The sequence below is a fragment of the Diceros bicornis genome, chromosome 31, assembly GCF_020826845.1.
Source record: "Diceros bicornis minor isolate mBicDic1 chromosome 31, mDicBic1.mat.cur, whole genome shotgun sequence".
Lineage (NCBI taxonomy): Eukaryota > Metazoa > Chordata > Mammalia > Perissodactyla > Rhinocerotidae > Diceros > Diceros bicornis.
In genome coordinates, this window is record NC_080770.1 from 532,963 (window position 1) to 550,403 (window position 17,441).

General features: G+C 57.6%; 1 protein-coding gene across 1 annotated transcript in view; it reads left to right on the top strand.

Annotated features, from left to right (window-relative positions):
• The window catches only part of MOB2 (MOB kinase activator 2), a 42,272-nt gene that overhangs the window by 18,706 nt on the left and 6,125 nt on the right, over window positions 1-17,441 (top strand). Inside the window, 2 exon segments of the mRNA XM_058526059.1 lie at window positions 13,640-13,800; window positions 14,834-14,927. Of these exon segments, the coding sequence (XP_058382042.1) occupies window positions 13,640-13,800; window positions 14,834-14,927 (255 nt within the window).

Genomic DNA, 17,441 nt, shown 5'->3' on the forward strand with positions numbered 1-17,441 from the left:
TTGCACAACAATGTGAATGTGCTTAATGCCCCTGAACTGTACACTTAAAAATGGTTAAAATGATAACCTTAACGCCATGTCTATCTTACCATGATAAAAAACACTTTAGAAATGTTTGTTTTTGGGGCCAGCCTGGTGGCATAGTGGTTAAGTTCATGTGCTCTGCTTTGGTGGCCCAGGGTTCTCGGGTTCAGATCCCAGGTGCAGAACTACACACCACTCATCAAGCCGTGCTATGGCAGTGTCCCACATACAAAATAGAGGAAGACTGGCAACAGTTGTTAGCTCAGGGCCAATCTTCCTCACCAAAAAAAAAATAAAGAAAGAAAAGAAAAGAAATGTTTGTTTTCCTAACAGTTCCCTTTGTAGAGCCCGCAGTGCCATCACCTTTTGGCTGTTGTCTCTTGGTTCCTTCATATGGGCAACGTTTAAACTGGTGGAAACTTCTTCCTGCTCCCCTCCTCTTACACTGCTGATCTGGGTGACGTCTCTGTCCGCATCATTCACCATAAGTTCTCCAGGTAGAATGTGCGTGGTGCTCGCACCGCCCCTCAGCAGGTGCCCTTAGCATCTTGGGTGTGTTGCAGTTGTCGGGGAGCTTGTTCACCAGATCCAGGCTTTACCTCAGAGTTTCCGGGTGTGTGGGCTGGGTGGGCCTGAGCCCTGGCACTCCCGACAGGATCCCAAGTGGTACTGATGATGCTGGCCTGAGCGCCTGCCTGCGAGGCAGCAGTGTGAACTAGGTGAGGCCTCGTGGACACAAAGGGCGTGAGCGCCTGCGCACTCCTTGTGGTTGGTCTGCCCTGCACACCAGCCTTGCTCACCTCCGCATGGTTGACATTTGGGCCAGGATGAGTCTGTGTGGAGCAGCCTCCCTGGCCTCTGCCCACTAGACGCCAGTAGCATGTCTGCAGATGTTACCAAATGTCCCTGGGGCAAAATCGCCCCAGGGAGAACTCCTCTGCGTTGACCGACAGTCTGGAGGGATGTAACATCTTTGGCTCCCATTTTCTCTCCCTGTGTGTCTTGGATATGCTGCACCACAGCTGTCTTAGTCTGCACGGGCTCCCGTGACAAAACACCACAGTCGGGGTGGCTGAAACAGCAGACGTTTATTCTCACAGTGCAGGAGGCTGGAAGGCAGAGATCAAGGTGCTGGCTGGTTGGGTTCCTCGTGAGGACTTTTCTTGGTTGCAGACAGCCACCTTCTCATTGTGCTCTCACTCCGTGTGGGGAGTGGAGGAGATCTCTTTCTCTTCTTTTTTTTTTTTTTTTTTTTTTTTTTAGTGAGGAAGCTTGGCCCTGAGCTAACATCTGTGCCAGTCTCCCTCTGCTTTGTATGTGGGACACCACCACAGCATGGCTTGATGAGTGGTGTGTAGGTGCGCGCCCAGGATCCAATCCGCGAACCCCAGGCTGCCGAACTGGGCTGGCCCTCTTTCTCTTTTAAGGCCACGAATTCCATCTGATGGCCCCACGCTCATGACCTCATCCAGCCCGATGCACCTCCCAAAGGCCCATCTCCAAATGCCATCACTTGGGGGCTAGGGCTTTGGCATAGGAATCTGGGGACCAAAAACATCCAGTCCATGACAGTAACTTTCTCATGTAAAGTGGTATTGTCAAAGTCTGACGAAAACACGGTTTCTCTTCAACGTAAACTAGTCTTTCTATGGAAAGATGTTTCATTGTCATAGTCAAGTGATTTTACCGTGACACCTCAGCGTTGGTGCTTCTGGCTTGATGTGTGCCTTTTCAATACGCAGTTTCAAGTCTTTTTTTTCCTTTAGTTTTATCTGCTACTTCCTCTCAAACGCTTTATCTCTCTCTTCCTTTACAAAACCTTTGTTTTTGTTTAATTGGCATATAATTTACACAATAAAATGCACACATTGTAAGTGTGCAGTGGGGTGAGTCTTGACAAATGTGCAGACCCCTGCGCTCCACACCCGAGACACGGAATCCCCCATCATCGGGGAACATGCCATCAGGTACCCTCGCGGTCGTTCCTCTCTGTTTCCCTGACACCTCCTCTCCCAGGAGGCAGCCACCGTGCAGACTTAGTTCCAGCGAAGATTAACTTGGCCTTTTCTAGAACTCCACGAGTGAAATAGCACTGCACCTGCTATTTTGTTGCTGGCCTTTTTCCCTCTACGTCGTGTCTGTGAGGTTTAGCCGCGGGTTGTGTCTTATTGGTGACTCTGTGCTTTTGATTGCTGAGGAGTATGAGCGTACGCAGTTCATCTGTGTTTCTGTCGGCGGGCTTTGGGGTTGTTCCCGGTTCTGGGCTGCTGTGCGCATTCTTGTGTAAGTCTTCTTGTGGACGTGTGTTTCGTTTCTCTGGGTAAATGCTCCATCGTGGACGTCTTGATTGATGGGGCGGGTGTAGGTGTGACTTTGTCAGAAACTGCCGGCTGTGTTCCGAGGTAGTTGTGCCATTGTCTGCTCTCACTGACACTGGGTGTTCTCAGTCAGCTTGACTCAGCCTGTCTAGTGAGTCTGAGGTGGTGTCTCATTGTGGCTCTGACTTGCGTTTTCCAAATAACCAGTGGTACCGAGCACTTTGTCTTGTGCTTATCCGCCATTTGAATAGCTTCCTCTGTAAAGTGTCTGTCCAAGTCTTGCCCTTTTTAAAAGCTGGGTTGTCTTTTTTATTATTGAATTATAGGGCTGCTTTATATAGTCTGGATACAAGTCTTTTGCCAGATGTATTGTTGTGAATATTTTCTCCCAGTCTGTGGCTTGCCTGTGCATTTTTCTTAACAGTATTTTGAATAGAAAGAGTGGCTAAATTTTGATGCAGGGTGTATTAGTCAAGCTTTTCTTTACGAGTAGTGCTTCACTTGTCCTAAGAAGTCTTCGCCTGCTTTGAGCTCGGCAGAGGCATCCTCCTCTCTTCTCTTTTAGAAGCACCGTGGTTTTGTCTTCATGCTTCCTTCACTGATCCATCTTGAATTACCTTTGTAATGTAATGTAACATAATATAATGACATATGGTTGGGCTGAGTTATGTTTTGTATGGATATTCCGTTTTCCCTGCACTGTTTATGGAAGAGACTTCCCTTGCCCCATAGAATTGATTTAACACTTTCATTGAAGTCCAGTTGACTTTGTAACTGTGGATCTATTTCTGAACTTGATTCTATTTTATTTATGCATCTATTTATATTGTCAGTTACACAATGTCTTGAATACTATAAAGTAAGTCTTGAAATCAGTGAGTCGTCCAACTTGGTTCTTCTTTTGCAGGGTTGATTTAATTATTCTAAGTCCTTTAGCATTTCCATATACATATCAGAGTCATCCTGTCAGTTTCTACAAAAACTCTGTTGGGATTTTGATAGGTTTGTGCTAAATCTATGTTGAATTGGGAAAATGGACATCATAACAATACTGAGTCTTCTAATTTCTGACCATGGTGAATTTCTTCCTTTATTTAGGTCTTTAATTTCTCTCAGCAATGCTTTGTACTTTTCAGTGAGAGATTTTGTACATTTTTAGTTAAATTTGTTGCTAAACTTAAAAAATTCTATTGTAAATAACAATTTTATAAATTGTATTTTCCGTTTGTTGCTAGTATATAGGAATAAAATTAATTTTTGTGTATTGACCTTGTGATGTTGTTAAATTTACTTTTTAGCTCTAGGAGACTTTTTGCAGGTTCCTGGGATTTTGTGTATATACGGCCATGTTATTTCCCAAACAAGACGACATTTTCCTTTCCAGTATTCGTGCCTTTTGTTTCTGTTTCTGCCTCCTGGCCCCAGCCAAGGCCATTGTCCAGTACTGACTAGAAGCAGCGAGTGAGCAACCCACGTGTTCCTGCTCCTCAGGAAGGGTGTCCTCAGGAAGGATACCAGGAATTGGCTTTAGAGTCTTCTGTAGGTCCCTTGCTCAGCTGAGTACATTCCCTTCTACTCCTGGTTTGCTGAGAGTATGAATATTTTGCATGTACTGTCTCTACATCTAATTGAGATGATCTTTTCCCCTTTATTCTGTCAATGTGGTGAATTATACTGACTGGTTTTCAGATGTTGGCTAAGCTTGGATTCCTGGGATGAGCCTCTCTCGGTTACCGTCTATTATTCTTTTTATATGTCGCTGGATTGAGTTTTATGTCTGTGTTTGTGGAGGATATTGTTCTGTGATTTTCCTTGTCTTGTCACATCCTTGTCTGACTTTGACCTCGTTGAATAGCTGGGTAGTGTTTCCTCCGCTGCTCTTTCCTGAAAGAGAGAGTATGTGTAAGAACGGTCTTGAATCTTCTCCAGTGGAAGGAACCAGAGCTCCTTGAGGAGGTGCTGGTTCTAGGACCAGGGCAGGGAATAGAACAAGACGAGCCTGGAAGCTCCTTCTATGGCTCAGTTATTCCAACTGCCCGGCCAGCTGCGTCCTCCCTTCCCAGGACCTCACGTCCAGGGGCTGTGTGGCCATCCCGTTGGGGTCTGTGCCCCGGACAGGCAGTGGGTGAGTGTGGTGCCTGAGTTCCTGCTGACACCCAGGTGGCCGTGGGGACGCTGTCCTGTGAGGGCAGAAGGGCCTTTATGCCTGGTCTTCACGGGTTGGGGAGCCCTGCTGGTGGTGCCCAGGTGTGCCCGGCAGAGGTTAGCCTTTCCCTGTCGCGTGTTGATGTGTCCTCTCTGTGGTCTGGAGTTGCCACTGCAGAGTTGGGTTGAGCCTGGGCAGAGGATAAGGTCAGCGGGGCCCTTTGTGTGATGTGGCCTTGAGGGTGGAGAGCAGGGCTAAGGCTGGGGCCTGGGGGAAGCGTGGCGAGGATGTGGGCACAGGGGCCTGGCAGACCCGTGGCCGTGCTCCTGAACCCGTGCTGACAATGAGCTGTCACTGTGGTCAGAACTGAGACACTGAGGCTGAGCAGGACGTCGCACCAGACGTTTGATTTTTCAGTACTTTCTGGTCTCCTGTGTGTGGACCAGCTGTGAAGAAGGCCTTGGCCACACAGCTTCTTATGCCCCCATGGGAGGATGCTCTGGACGTTTTGGTCGGGGTCTGCCATCCTAAGCAGCTAGGGGAGCAGCCTCTGTCCAGTGACAGCTCAGCATCTGCTCTGGACGCCCCGGAAGCTGGCTGGCCTTGTCCTTCCAGGGCTTTCCGAATGGAGGCATGCCTCAGGCCCGTGTCCACTCTGCAGGTGCCCTGCCAGCCTGTTTGTCCACTCCCCAGCCAGGGGCACCCCACCGGCTGGTTCTTGTCTTGGCCGGGCTGGGGGTTAGCTGAGGGGTGCGTGTCACCCCAGGAGACGGGGCAGAGCTGCTGCCTGCACAGAGGAGCTTCCCTGGCCGTGTCAGAGGGCTCTGCAGTGCCCCCCAGGGCCTTGCTGATGTGCCCTTCCTGCAGGCTGGCCCGTGCCCACGGCAGTGGCCTCGCCCCACACGGCGCCCGCACGGCGCCACTTTGAAAAGGCGGTTCAGACACTCCCTCACTTCACCAGACTTGGCCGGCCTTTGCCTGTCAAAGGAGCAGCTGTTTGTTTCTGCCCTGCCGGCCGGCTGGCCAGGGCCCTTCCTTCTCCCCCCGCCTGTCCTCATTGGCTGCTGTTGGCCGGCCCCAGTCAGGGCTGTCCAGGGAGCGAGCAAGGGAGGGCCGTCCGGAGCCCTGGCTCCCACTTTCCCTCCCACCCCTGTGCTGCCCCATCATGCTTGGAGACCACAGCAGTCTGCCCGCAGACCGAGCTCTGCTCAGCCAGCCCCCCAAAACTGGACTCCGCTGCAAAATGGTGCTTCAGGCAGTTGGCAGAGTGCTCAGGTGACCGCGGTGGGGGGGCGGTGGAGGTTGTCTGACTGTCCCTAGCCCACCCCAGGGTCAGGCTGAGGGAGTGTAGTTGTCTACGTTGGCCGCCCTCCCAGGTAAAGTCGCTGTGGTGGGGTGTACAGCCGCCTCTGGTGGGCCCGGAGTGGAGATGGGCCCAGGGCAGGGGCAGCTCCGCCTGTGAGCCACAGGCCCTGGAGCCAGATTTGGTCAGGAACTTTGTTTGGAGGGAGTTTTCCCTGAAGGCCTGGACTTCCTGCCCTGGTGCTCCTGGGAGGGAGCTCGCCCCTTGAGGGGGTGTGGCCCGGGAGAACACAGCCCACCCGTGACCGTCTCTTTCTGGCTAACGTGTCTTGTGAGCACAGCAGTCCTGCCTCGTGCCCTCCTGAGCCCCCTGGACAGGCCCTTCACCTCCGGCAGGCTGTGTGGCCTCTTGTCCCAGGTGGGATGACTGGAGCCTGTCCTGGAGTTGCTGTGGGCCCCGGCCATCTAGCTGCCTGCTATTGGGGGTGCTTCCAGAGGAGCCAGTTCTGATGATGTCCCAGCTCTTCTTCCTGACCTGCTACAGCAGAGCCTCCAGTGTCCTGCACGGGCTCAGAGACTCATTCCAGTGCCTTTTCTGCCTCAGAGCAGAAGCGTCTGCTTCAGACGTGCGGGAGAGCGTGTGCGTGTGCGTGGGGGGCTGGGGGCAGGGCACGCTCACAGCTATGGAGGCAGGCTCCCTGGCCCCACAGAGAGGGACTTCCTGGGGGCCGCGGCTCAGCCCAGCAGTGAGGGGAGGGCAGCTGGCAGGAGTGAGGAGCACTACCTCCATCCCCCAGAAGGTGTCACGGCCTAGACTCAGTCAGGCTTCCTTCAGTGTGATAATCTGTGTTTGTCTGTCGCTTCAATGGGTCGTGCTTTTTAAAGTGAAAGTGAGTATCTCCTGCTTTTCCAGTCCTATCTTTAATTATAACCGCACTAACGGCTCTTGGTGAGGGTCTGAGGTGAGGGCCAGGCCTGACCGGTGGTGGTCTTCCTGGAGTGACCGCTGGGTTCTAGAACCTCCATCTGTCTCTGGGCATCTCTGGTTTCCACCTTCCTCTTCTGTAGGGTCCTCCCCCACAGCAGGTCTCCTGCGAGCCCCACGGGAAGGACTCAGACAAGTTCCTGTGGAAACCAGGGCTCTGCCCCAGGGCCTCCCAGAGCCGTCCTGTGATGTGATGTGACGTGACGTGACGGGGAGGCTTGTTGGCGGAACTCTCCTCCAGGTGTTGGTTCAAATCAGACACAGTGACCATCGTCGACAGTGTGTGGGGCCGTGTGTGTGCCCCTGCACACGCGTGCGTGGAGAGTGAGGGCTGAACCCTGAAACAGGCTCCACAGAGACAGGAGGCAGGATGGCCCCTCTGATCTGGCGTGTGATTGCAGAAGCCCAGCAAACCCCGTGGGAGAGGTGTGGCCGAGGCTGTCCTTCCTGGCGAAGGTGACCGTTCAGCCAGGTGTCGAGGAAGAGCAGCTTGTTCCACAGGGGGAGGAGTGGGGTGAAACGTGCTCTGGGCAGAGTGCCCTGTCAGGCTGAGGCCCCGGGTCAGCAGCACCTGAGGGTGTGCCTGGACGTTGGGTCCCCGGCGTCTGCCTACCTGTCTCGTTTCTCGGTCGGCCTTGGCTCTTTCCCTCTCAGTGGGTCTCTTATTTTGCAGGGGATGCAAAGGCTTGTGAAAGTGTGCTTTGTTTGGGGGTGCTGACCGCCAGGCAGTTAGACGCAGAAGAGAAATGATCTGCATGTCCCTCTCTGCAGTGCCTGGCCGGCCGCAGCCTGTGGGGATTGGACCGGGATTCCGCAGGGGTCCTGTTGGGGGTCTTCCAGCCCTCAATTCCCAGGCTCTGAGACAGGAAGGGGTGTGGTAGTGCTGGGATCAGTTAGGACGGGTGAGCACGAGGTCCAGGCGGGATGTCTCCAAGTGTCAGAAGTGCAGTTTTCAGGCCATGCCAGCCCACTGCATCAGGGACCGGGGGCTGATGCCCTGTGTGTTCACAGCCCCGTGGCGGGATGTTCACAGACGTTGAGAGCTGCTGGTACCGGTCCCCTGCACGTCTGGCCCTGGCCATGGGGGGAACAGGTCTGACCCTGTAGCCGCCCAGTGCAGGGCCTGCACAGCCCTGTAACATCGCCCTGCCGAGCCTGTGCCCTCATCGCCTTCCCTGAGAAGGAGGCCGGTAGAGGCTGGATCTTGGGCTGTCCTGTGCAGACGCTGCCCAGCTAGCTGTGTGTGGGCCTGGGTGCAGGAGCTGACTCCCGAGCACCTCCCCCCTGGGTAGCCCAGCGTGAGGAGGGTCCTCCAGGTGCCCTCTCCATGGGCCCCTCCTGTCTCGGACCCCGACAGCACCCACCTAGCGTTCCGAGGAGCACATCTATGGAGCCTCCCTGCACCTGGCGTCTTGGTCCACTGTTTGCTCATCCGCAGGTTCCCCAAAACCCTGTTCCCCCAGCCCCAGACCTTCGACCTCCTCTGTCCCGCAAGGCTGCTTCCAGACAGAGCAACCTCCGGTCCCTGCCCACCCTCTTGCAGGGTCTCCGTGTTCCCCATGACTTCCCGTGGGGGCCACCTCCCAAGTCTGCCCTGCGTCCCTCTGCTGGTGAGGACCTTAGCTGTCCGACGCCTGGGCAGGCATCCGGTGAGCATGGGGCTTGAGGGAGGGCACACGGTGGGGCTCAGCATTGGACGAGTGTGGGACCACCAGCTACTCACCCAGTAGGATGGGTGCCTTGCGGAATCATCGTTTTCAAAACCTGAAGTTAACTGGTTGTTCCTCGAAGGGTGGGACCGTGCCAGCCAGGGCCTCATTGTGGTGGCCCAGGGGTCACCTCCTCTGGGGGGCTAGCCGCATTACTTGTGATGGCGACAGGGAACCGACTGCTTGTCACATCAGTGTTTGGCACTCAGGGTGTTCCCTCAGCTCCGGCCCACCACCAAGCGCTCTCGGTCACGTGCATACGGGCAGGAGATCCCTGTGGTGTGTCCATGTTCCTGGGGCAGGGCTCCTATTGCAGCTGACGGAAGCACAGTAGCCCCCACGGTGCCTCCGGGGCCTGTTCCTCAGGCCACACTCCTGCGTGCTCAGATCCCCTCCCTCGGCCCGGGGTGGTCACGTGTCTGGGTCACACCCAGCAACCACAGAGGCCTTCCTGGTGGGACTGGGCGGTGTGACATTGGACAGGGTCTCATAGACAAGAAGTGTGCCAGGCCAAGCATGTCAGCAGAGGGTCCACACATGGGACGTGGGGTCCCCACGGCGGTAAAGGCATCAGGAGCCCGGGGAGTGAGGGGTGAGGCTGGGTGGGCGGACGCCCAGTGGGGAGACAGTAGGAAGGTGTTTCCACTGGAGCCCGGGCCCCTCCCAAATGGATGGAATCTGTCAGGCGGGGCCCAGCCTCAGAGCCTGCTTGTTAGATGGGGAGCAGCGCGTGGGGCTCTGTTTGGGGTTCTCTGCACGTGCACTCAGCCGGGCTCTTCCTCCCAGGAGGTCACAGCCAGCCTGGTGGTGGGCCGAGGCCTGGCCTCCACCCTCTGGTCCCTTCAGGGCAGCTCCATCTGGCCTGTGGCCAAGACCTCGCACAGTCGTCCTTCCACGCCAGGGACTCAGCCTTTCACTGGAGCGAGCAGTGTGGAGAGAGCTGGAGAGGAGCTCGGCCGCAGCCCCTGGGCGCACCCCTGGGCCTGGGCTGGATGGAGCCTATTTCAGAGCCGGAGCCCGTGTGGTTGGGGGCAGAGTCCTGTCCTCTCCACTGGGGTATCTGTGGGGACAGAGGGCAGGCAGCACCGCGGTGTCACGCAGCAGCCTGTTCCACTTTGAAGGCCCTGTGTATTCTCTGAAATCTCGGATCAGCTGCTGCTGGCGGCAGAGGAACGGAGCTGGGCGAGGGCCGCTTCTGCCACTGGAAGGGGCCACGTGGCTTGGCTGAGAGCCTTCCCTGCCATGGAAGGGACAGAACTTGGGGTCAGAGAGAGGTGTGGCTGGGCTTGTGGGGCCCTCCTGCACAGGCCCTTCCTAGCACAGAGGCCCTGCACGTCCCCAGACAATCCCCAGGCAGGCTTGTCTCTTGGTCCTGCCACCTTCCAGTCAGTGCCCATTGTCTACTTCTGCTCCATGAGACTGAGTGAAAGAAGACTCGGTGACCAGGATCCAAAGAGGTCTGGGCCGACTGGCCTAGCAGATGGGCCATCCCCAATTGCGCTGAGGTCCAGGGCTCCAGGCCAGCTCTGGGTGATGAGGAGTGAAACTCAGGGGAACCAGCTGCGGAAGCTGAGCTTGGGGTCCTGGTGTGTGCCTGCTTGTTTGTTGTCAGAGGTGAGGAGGTCAGGAGGGTGAGGAGGCTGAGGCCTTCTGACCACACAGGCCACTGCCCAGGTCCTGGCGCCTGCCCGGAGCCTCCGAGCCCGTCTTGTGGAGCATAAACCCGGGTCCTCCTGGGGCTGCCTCCCCTGGCCCCTCAGAACCAGAGGCCCAAGGGCTCACAGTCTGCCCTGGAAATAGACGCTCTGGCACGACGACACACACTCGTGATGAGGCAGTGTCCAGGAGCAGGCCTGCGCACACTGCCCAGAGACGCCCTGCAGTGACGGCTGGTTCCGTGGGCGCTCTGCCCGCGTAACCGCTGCTTGCGAGCTGATGCTGAGGCGTGTTACGTGAGTCACCAGGTAACATGGCTCCTAAATGGCAGAGTGGTGGGTGGGGAGATGGGGTGGCCAGCTTCACGGCCCGGGCCCCCACCTCTCCCTATCCCTACACGTGTGATCATAGGCCCCTCCAGACCTGGAGGCCAAGGCTCAGTGTGTGTGGCCAGCGGGAGTGGCCACGGCACAGGCCAGGTGTGCACTGAGAGCACGGGTGAGGGGGTCAGGGTCTGACTGGACCGGGCTCGTGGTCGAGAATCTGCCCAGTAGTTGGATACTCGGGGCTGACTGGAGCAGAGGCTGGCGCAAGGTTCGAGTTGCGTGCATCCTGCAAGCTGGTCCCTCATGCCTGGGGCTGTGGGCACGGGGAGCCTTCCAGCCTTCCACTCTTCCACTGCACGTGACTCAGCACCAGAGACTCAGGGTCAGGAGAAGGGCGGGAGCAGGGAGCGAAATGGCCCGCCCACCCGTTTCCCAGTGGAGTGTCCGAGGGTGTCAGCAGAGCCCCTAGTTGCTCCCACCCTCTGGGGCCTGGTCTCCCTGCACACTCTGGGAAAGGCTGGGAGTCTTGCTGTCGCCGACCAAGGGCTGAAGGCTGAGGGCCCGAGAACCTCATGTCCATACTTGTCCCCACTGGACAGCCCCACCCCGCCCCACCGCAGGGACTCCTGAAGTGCCCATTGTGTGTGTTCGTGGGTGTGGTGTCCACACTGCACTCCAGCCTCGGCCCACTTACGCAGGGCTGGGAGCCCTGGGTCAGGGTCCGCCCCACCCTGTCCCCAGGACACCGCGGCCCTGCCTGGCACTGGCCTCTCCCAATGCTGCACCCGGAGGCTGAGCATATGTCGCCTTTTAAGGCGAAGATCTGCTGTGAGAAGCCAGAGGGAAAACATTTCCCTGGCATTCGGGGAGCATTTTTCCTTCCTGTTTTTTTTTAAATAAACCACTAGCAGCTCTTCAAAACAGGAGAAAGGAAAGGACGAGGTCAAGGAGCTGCAGAGACCTTTCACCCCGATGCGACAGCCTCCCCTCCCTGCCGACTGTGGGCCTTGCCAGGCCTGCAGGGCAGAGGGGTGCACAGGGAGCCAGGCCGCCGTGTGCTACCATGGGGGCCATGCCCCACGTGAGGCCCGTAGTGCGTTTTCACCTGGGCATTCGGGGCTGTGGCAGAAGCCAGGAGTGGGCAGGTTTGCTTCTCCTCTTGCAGGCGTGGAAGACCAAAGGTGACCTAGTGGGGCCCAGCCACGCACACTGGCCCCTGAGCCTGGGCCCCCACCCCGTCTGCCCACCAACCGTGGCCCTCCCTGGTTTGCAGGAGGCTGGGCTGAGGAGAGCGGCCCTCGGCACAGTGGGCCCACGGCTGTGCCAACATTGGTGCCCACTGCTCTGCCCAGCGGGGGTGTGCCCCCTGCTGACCCCTCATCACTGCAGAGCAGGGCAGGGAGGCTCCAGAAGAGGGGGCTTCTTCCAGAACACACACAACCCCTGCGCTGAGTGCCTCTCGGGCCACGTCTGCCTGATTCTCCCTCGGGGCAGGTGCAAGGCTCTGCCCTCAGGCCTGTGGCTGCTCCTCGGGGTAGGGGGGCCTCACTGGGCATTCTGTGCCTGCTCTTGGTTGCCGGCCGCCCAGTGAAAGGGGCTGCATCCTGCATTACACCCCCGTGAGGGTTTATAATCAAAAGTGGCCTTTTCTGGTCAGTAAGACTTCATGACAGTATTGATTTGAAGCTGGTTTTCTAAAAGTCATGATGTCTGCCATTAAAGAATTCAATTGTTCCAGTAAGAACCAAGACACTAATCCATGCTATTAGGAATTTTTTCCTTCAGTTTCTCAGACTTTCCCCCAGGAACCCAATTCTAAACTTGAAAATGTGGGGAAACTCCTGCACGTATGAGGAGATTGCAGCCTTGCTCAGTGCTGGCTCCCAGACAGTGAGAGCCCGGCGCGAGGCCCTCCACACCACGAGGTTGAGTGGTCGCTGCTGGGAAGGGTGTCTGAGATGTGCAGCCCTCTGCAGGGCCTCCTTGCTCTGGGGCACGTTTGGCCGGTGTGGGCTCCCGTGTAGACAGACACGGAGACTGGTGTGAAGCCTGGCCTGGGCCAGCGTTCCCAGCCACGGGTTCTGGGCCACTCTGTTGGGCACTTTGCTTCTTAGGGGACACGCTGTCTCGTTGGCCTGCCTGGGCCGCATGTACCACGGCCCTGGCTCCAGCCTCCGGGCAGCCGGAGGGAGGCTGGTTCTGGGGCCGCAGCTTCCCCTACTGAGGAGGGGGTGAGGTCCCCTCAGTGCCAAAGAGCCTTGGATCATGGGTTTAGCTACTGCTGTCCACTGTATTCAAGTGAAAATAGACATTTCAAAAATATGTATTCATTGGTGTAAAAACATGTATCCGTTTTGTGTTATATAACAGCATATTTTTATGGAAAAGAATTATTTTCTAAACAAGAAAAAGTTTTAGTGAGAAGTGGCCATTTCCGCAACTTTCTGTAACATCTGGCTCATGCCTGCCTCTGCCCCGCCTAGAAGCCTGCACTGTGCACTTGGCAGGATCGGGGGGCAGGACAAGCAGGACAGGTGTCGTGCAGGGTGAACCTGGAACCCAGTGATGGCGGGAGGCCTGGGGTGGGGCGAACCTCGGGGGTGTCGGGCACACAACAGGTGCTGAGGAACGGCGGGCGTTGGGTCATCTGCGCAGAAGGATGCACACCCGCATGGTGGGACTGTGCTCAGAGGCTCAGGGCCTGGGTGAGTCACGCTGTCTCTGTGCCCCGCCTGGTGGTCCTGCCTTGGGACCCCAGGCCCAAGGTGTGGGCCAAGATGGCTGCAGGGTCACACGTGGGGGGCGAGCTGACTAGTGTGGCCCCCACCCCACCCCTTCAGTGGGCCCAGAGCCACCTGCCTGCCCTGGGTTCCAGGTTCGGCCCCATGACGTCAGGCCTCCAGGTAGTGTCCCTGCAGCCCATTCTCCCCTCATGGAGGCAGGGTGGCTGGCTGGTCAGGTATAGGTTCTTGACGACGGCAGAGGAGGGCATAGGTGCAGGGCAGCTGCCTCCCACTTCTGGCCTGGTGGGAACAGACTCTCCCAGGACGTCTCTGGGAGACCCCCTTGGTGTCCCACTGGCAGTGACAGCCCCTTGTGTCCTGGAGCCTGGCCTGTGGTCTCCATGCCTGCATGTGCTATGTGGTGACCCCATGCCCCCTTCTCACTGGCAGGAAGTCAAAAGCGAAGCCTAACGGGAAGAAGCCTGCCACGGAGGAGAAGAAGATGTACCTGGAACCAGAGTACACCAAGTCCAGGATCACGGACTTCGAGTTCAAGGAGCTGGTGGTGCTGCCACGGGAGATCGACCTCAACGAGTGGCTGGCCAGCAACAGTGCGTGGGGGAGGGCCAGCCGTGTGCGGCAGTGGGGCTGGGGGTGGGGTCAGCCTGCGTGGCAGATGGCAGTGGGGCTGGGGCAGGGGTCAGCTGTGCGTGGCAGACAGTGGGGCTAGGGGCAGTGGGGGGGCAGGGCAGGGGCGCCACAGCCACTGCAGCTGGCAGGGAAGCAGCGAAGGTGGCCGCCTCTGCTTCCTCGAGGACTCCCCAGCGCTGGTGCTCAGCTCCCCGCCCGCTGTCTGTGGAGAGTGTGTGGCCTGAGTGGCCCGTGGCCGGGTAGCGGCTCCCCCAGCTGCCTCGCCTGCACGTGTTGGCTGGAAGCTGAGGCGCAGGATGGCCAGCCCTGCAGTGCACTTGGGGCGTCCCGCAGACACAGAGGACTCGGTGCGAGTCCTGGAGGCACCAGGGCGTGGGACACCAGTGCCAGGGAGAGACTGTGGGACGGGAGGGTGGCTGCGAGGCTGCCAGTGCTGGGTTGTGGGAAGGCTGTGGCCCATGGAGGGGACGGCGGATTTCACCCCACCCACTGGGCAGGCCTGGGGCTCAGGGCTCGTAGAATGCCACGCAGGAGGTCGTGGAACCCACAGGGAGCTGTTCTCCTCTGAAGGGGGTCGGCCTCGTAGGTGTTGAGCTGGAGTTGCCGTCTGCGTTAGTTGATGCCGAGGTGGGTGTCCCTGATGCAGCTGGTGTTTGTAAGAGCAGGGGTGTGAGTCCTAGGGCCCTGACCCCTCGCGGGGGTGGGATGTTAGTCTGCCCCACCCCTCACAGAAGGGACTCCGTCTAGATGGCTGCCAGCTCTCTGCCCAGCTTGGCGCTGTCCAGGCCCGTGTCCCCCACCCCCTGCATGGCGGCAGCTGGCAGCCAGCCCCCAGGCCAGTGCTCCGTCCTGGGGCTTTGTCTCTTGTCTCTGATAAGCACTGGCCACCCCAGGGTCCGAGGAAAGAAGCACTGTTGCTCCCGGACCTATGGGGCAGTGGAGACAGGAGCGATTCCACGGTGGTTGTTTTCACACCAGGCCCTTCTCTTCCAGCCACAACGTTCTTCCACCACGTCAACCTGCAGTATAGCACCATCTCAGAATTCTGCACAGGAGAAGCGTGCCAGACCATGGCCGTTTGCAACACGTGAGTTGCTGCCTGGATATGGGCTGGCCCCTGGGGGATGCAGTGGGCTGTGGGGCCCAGACCCTGTCTTCTCAGACCCTACTCTCGCTGTGTCCCGTGCGAGGTCTCCTGATAGTGTGGAGCCTTCCTCAGCAGTGTCCTCCTGCTCCCACGGGGCCCAGGCCCTGGTGGGGAAACAGGACACAGCCCAGCAGAGAAGGGACACCTGTGGTGGGGTCCCACTGGGACTTGGGGCACCAGGAGCCAGCTAGAGGCTGACAGGCTGTGTTCCTAGAGGCAGGGACATTTCCTAAGACAACAGCACCGTGAAGCTGGAAGTGCTTCTCTGCTTCAGTTAGCTGTCCAGTCAACTGACGGCTCTTCCTCAGGGCTCCTGCTTTGTGAGACAGAGAGGGAGGGGCCGGTGAGGGACTGGGTGGAGAAGGCCTTCCCTTGGCTGGTTTCGTGGGGCTGCGATGCCTTCTTGGTGACTTCCCGACACACCGGATGCTAGTCACTCTCCTCTGGAAGCTTGTGCACATTCGTTTCCTCAGTAGGCAGACATCCCTGAGGGGCTCCGAGGCACCCCGCCAGCACTGCAGCAGCTCTTGCATGCTGTGGGTAGGAGAGCCGCCATGTGGCGTAGGCTTGCCACCAGCCCCGAGTAGCAGAAGTGACAAAAGATGGCCTCAGGCAAGAGGCTGGTTCTGCAGGGGCTCAGCCTGGGGTGTGTGGCTGAGGAGGAGGCACAGAAGTACCTTTCTGGCATCTCCTTTTCACTGTCAGGGCCTGCGGGTCAGGGGCTGATAAGTATGCGTGAACCGCCAGCCTCTGCTAGTGAACACATTTGCGTATACCGTCCTGGGTTCATCCTGCCCACAGACAGGCAGGCTCCCTGGTACAGACCCAGCTCAGACCCTGACAAGCTGAGCTCTGTTCTCGCTGAGAACCCACCAAAAGCCTCAGCACAGGCAGACGGCAGAGGGTGCCCCCCATCAGCTCTCAGCCCTGCTGGGCCCCGCTCTCGTGGCCCCGATGGGTCGCAGCTCGGGGCTGGGTCATGTGGGAGCAAGTGCACACGACAACCGGCTCTCCACTCCTTATTCGCCCAGGAAGAGCCGCTGAGGGGATGCTCAGGTGCCACGTGCGTCCCCAGCTGGACACAGCCAGGCGGCCCAAGGGAGGGTGGGGTGGTGCTGGGTGGGTGGTGCTGGTAAGCTCAGGCAGGAGGATGTCACAGGACAGAGTGACCTTTGTAGAGCAGACCTGGAAGCAAATGCTGGAGGTGGGCAAGGACAGTGCCTGAGAGCCGTGTGTGTAGCGTGCTCAAGAGGATGCTTGCTGGCTACGTGCCTGGCCAGGCGGCAGCAGAGGTGGCCCGTGGAGCAGGCGGGTGGGGAAGCTAGGGCTCCTGTGCTGCTCCATTCCCACGTGCCCTTCAGGATCAATGTGTTTGAGAAGAGGTTCCTTGCAAGAGCATAGGGTTTGGTGTGGGGCAGACCTGCATCTAGATGTGGGCTCTGCCATGTTGAACTTGGAGATCTGGGGAACTTAAATCCTCTGCTGCTCCTCCTCCTCCTCCTCTCGGTCTGTAACGTACTTCATAGGGTTGTTGTAGATTTGTATGAGTTGGATATGTATGTAAGGCCTTCCTAGGAGTCTTTTGAGATCAAGATGGAAACTCACACAAATTGAGTTTAAGAGAAAAAAGGAGGTTTGTCAGAGTTCCACAGAGCCACTTGCTGTCCCAGGACCAGCAAGTCCACCGGGGCCCGGAGTGTGGCAGAGGCCTGTCTCCACACTGCTGGTGCCTGTAGGACAGAAACCAGAGGGTAATGTTGCAGTCCCAAAAGGAGACGAGAAAGGGCCATGCCAAAAACACACTTGAAGAAGTAATGGCTGAAACTTACCAAGGTTGTGAAGACACAAACCTACAGATTCAAGAAGCTGAATGAACTCCAAATAGGATAAACCGGAAGAATCCACATGTGGACATGTCGTAATCAAACTGCTGGAAAGAGGAGACCTGAACAGCAGCAGGGCCAGCGGCACAGCACCTGTGGGGACAGCAGTGGGAGTGACCGTGCTCTCATTAGAAGCCTTGGGGGTAGGAGGAGCTGACAGGAAAGAACGGTCACCTCAGAGTTCTGCATCCAGGAAAAATGCCCTTCAGAAGTGAAGTGAAATCAGACACTTCTCAGGTGAAGGAAAACTAAGAGAATTCCTAGCCAGCAGACCTGCTCCAAAACCGAGTTGCTACAGGGAGCTCTTCAGCCCGAGGGCGGTGATCACAGAGGGAACGTGGAGCGTGAGCGGGGAGGAGGAGCGAGCAGGCGATAGGCTGCTCTTCTCCTCTAGTTGTCCAGATGCACTTGGTGGCTGAGCGGAGTCAGAACACTGCCTGGCGGGCTCGGCGTGTGCCAAGGGGCACAGAGGCTGGGCAGCACGGGGGTGGGCAGAGGGGCCAGATGGGGGGAGTTCCTGTATTCCACTCAAAGGGCAACATTGGTTCAAGTGCAGAGTGAACAGTGAAGT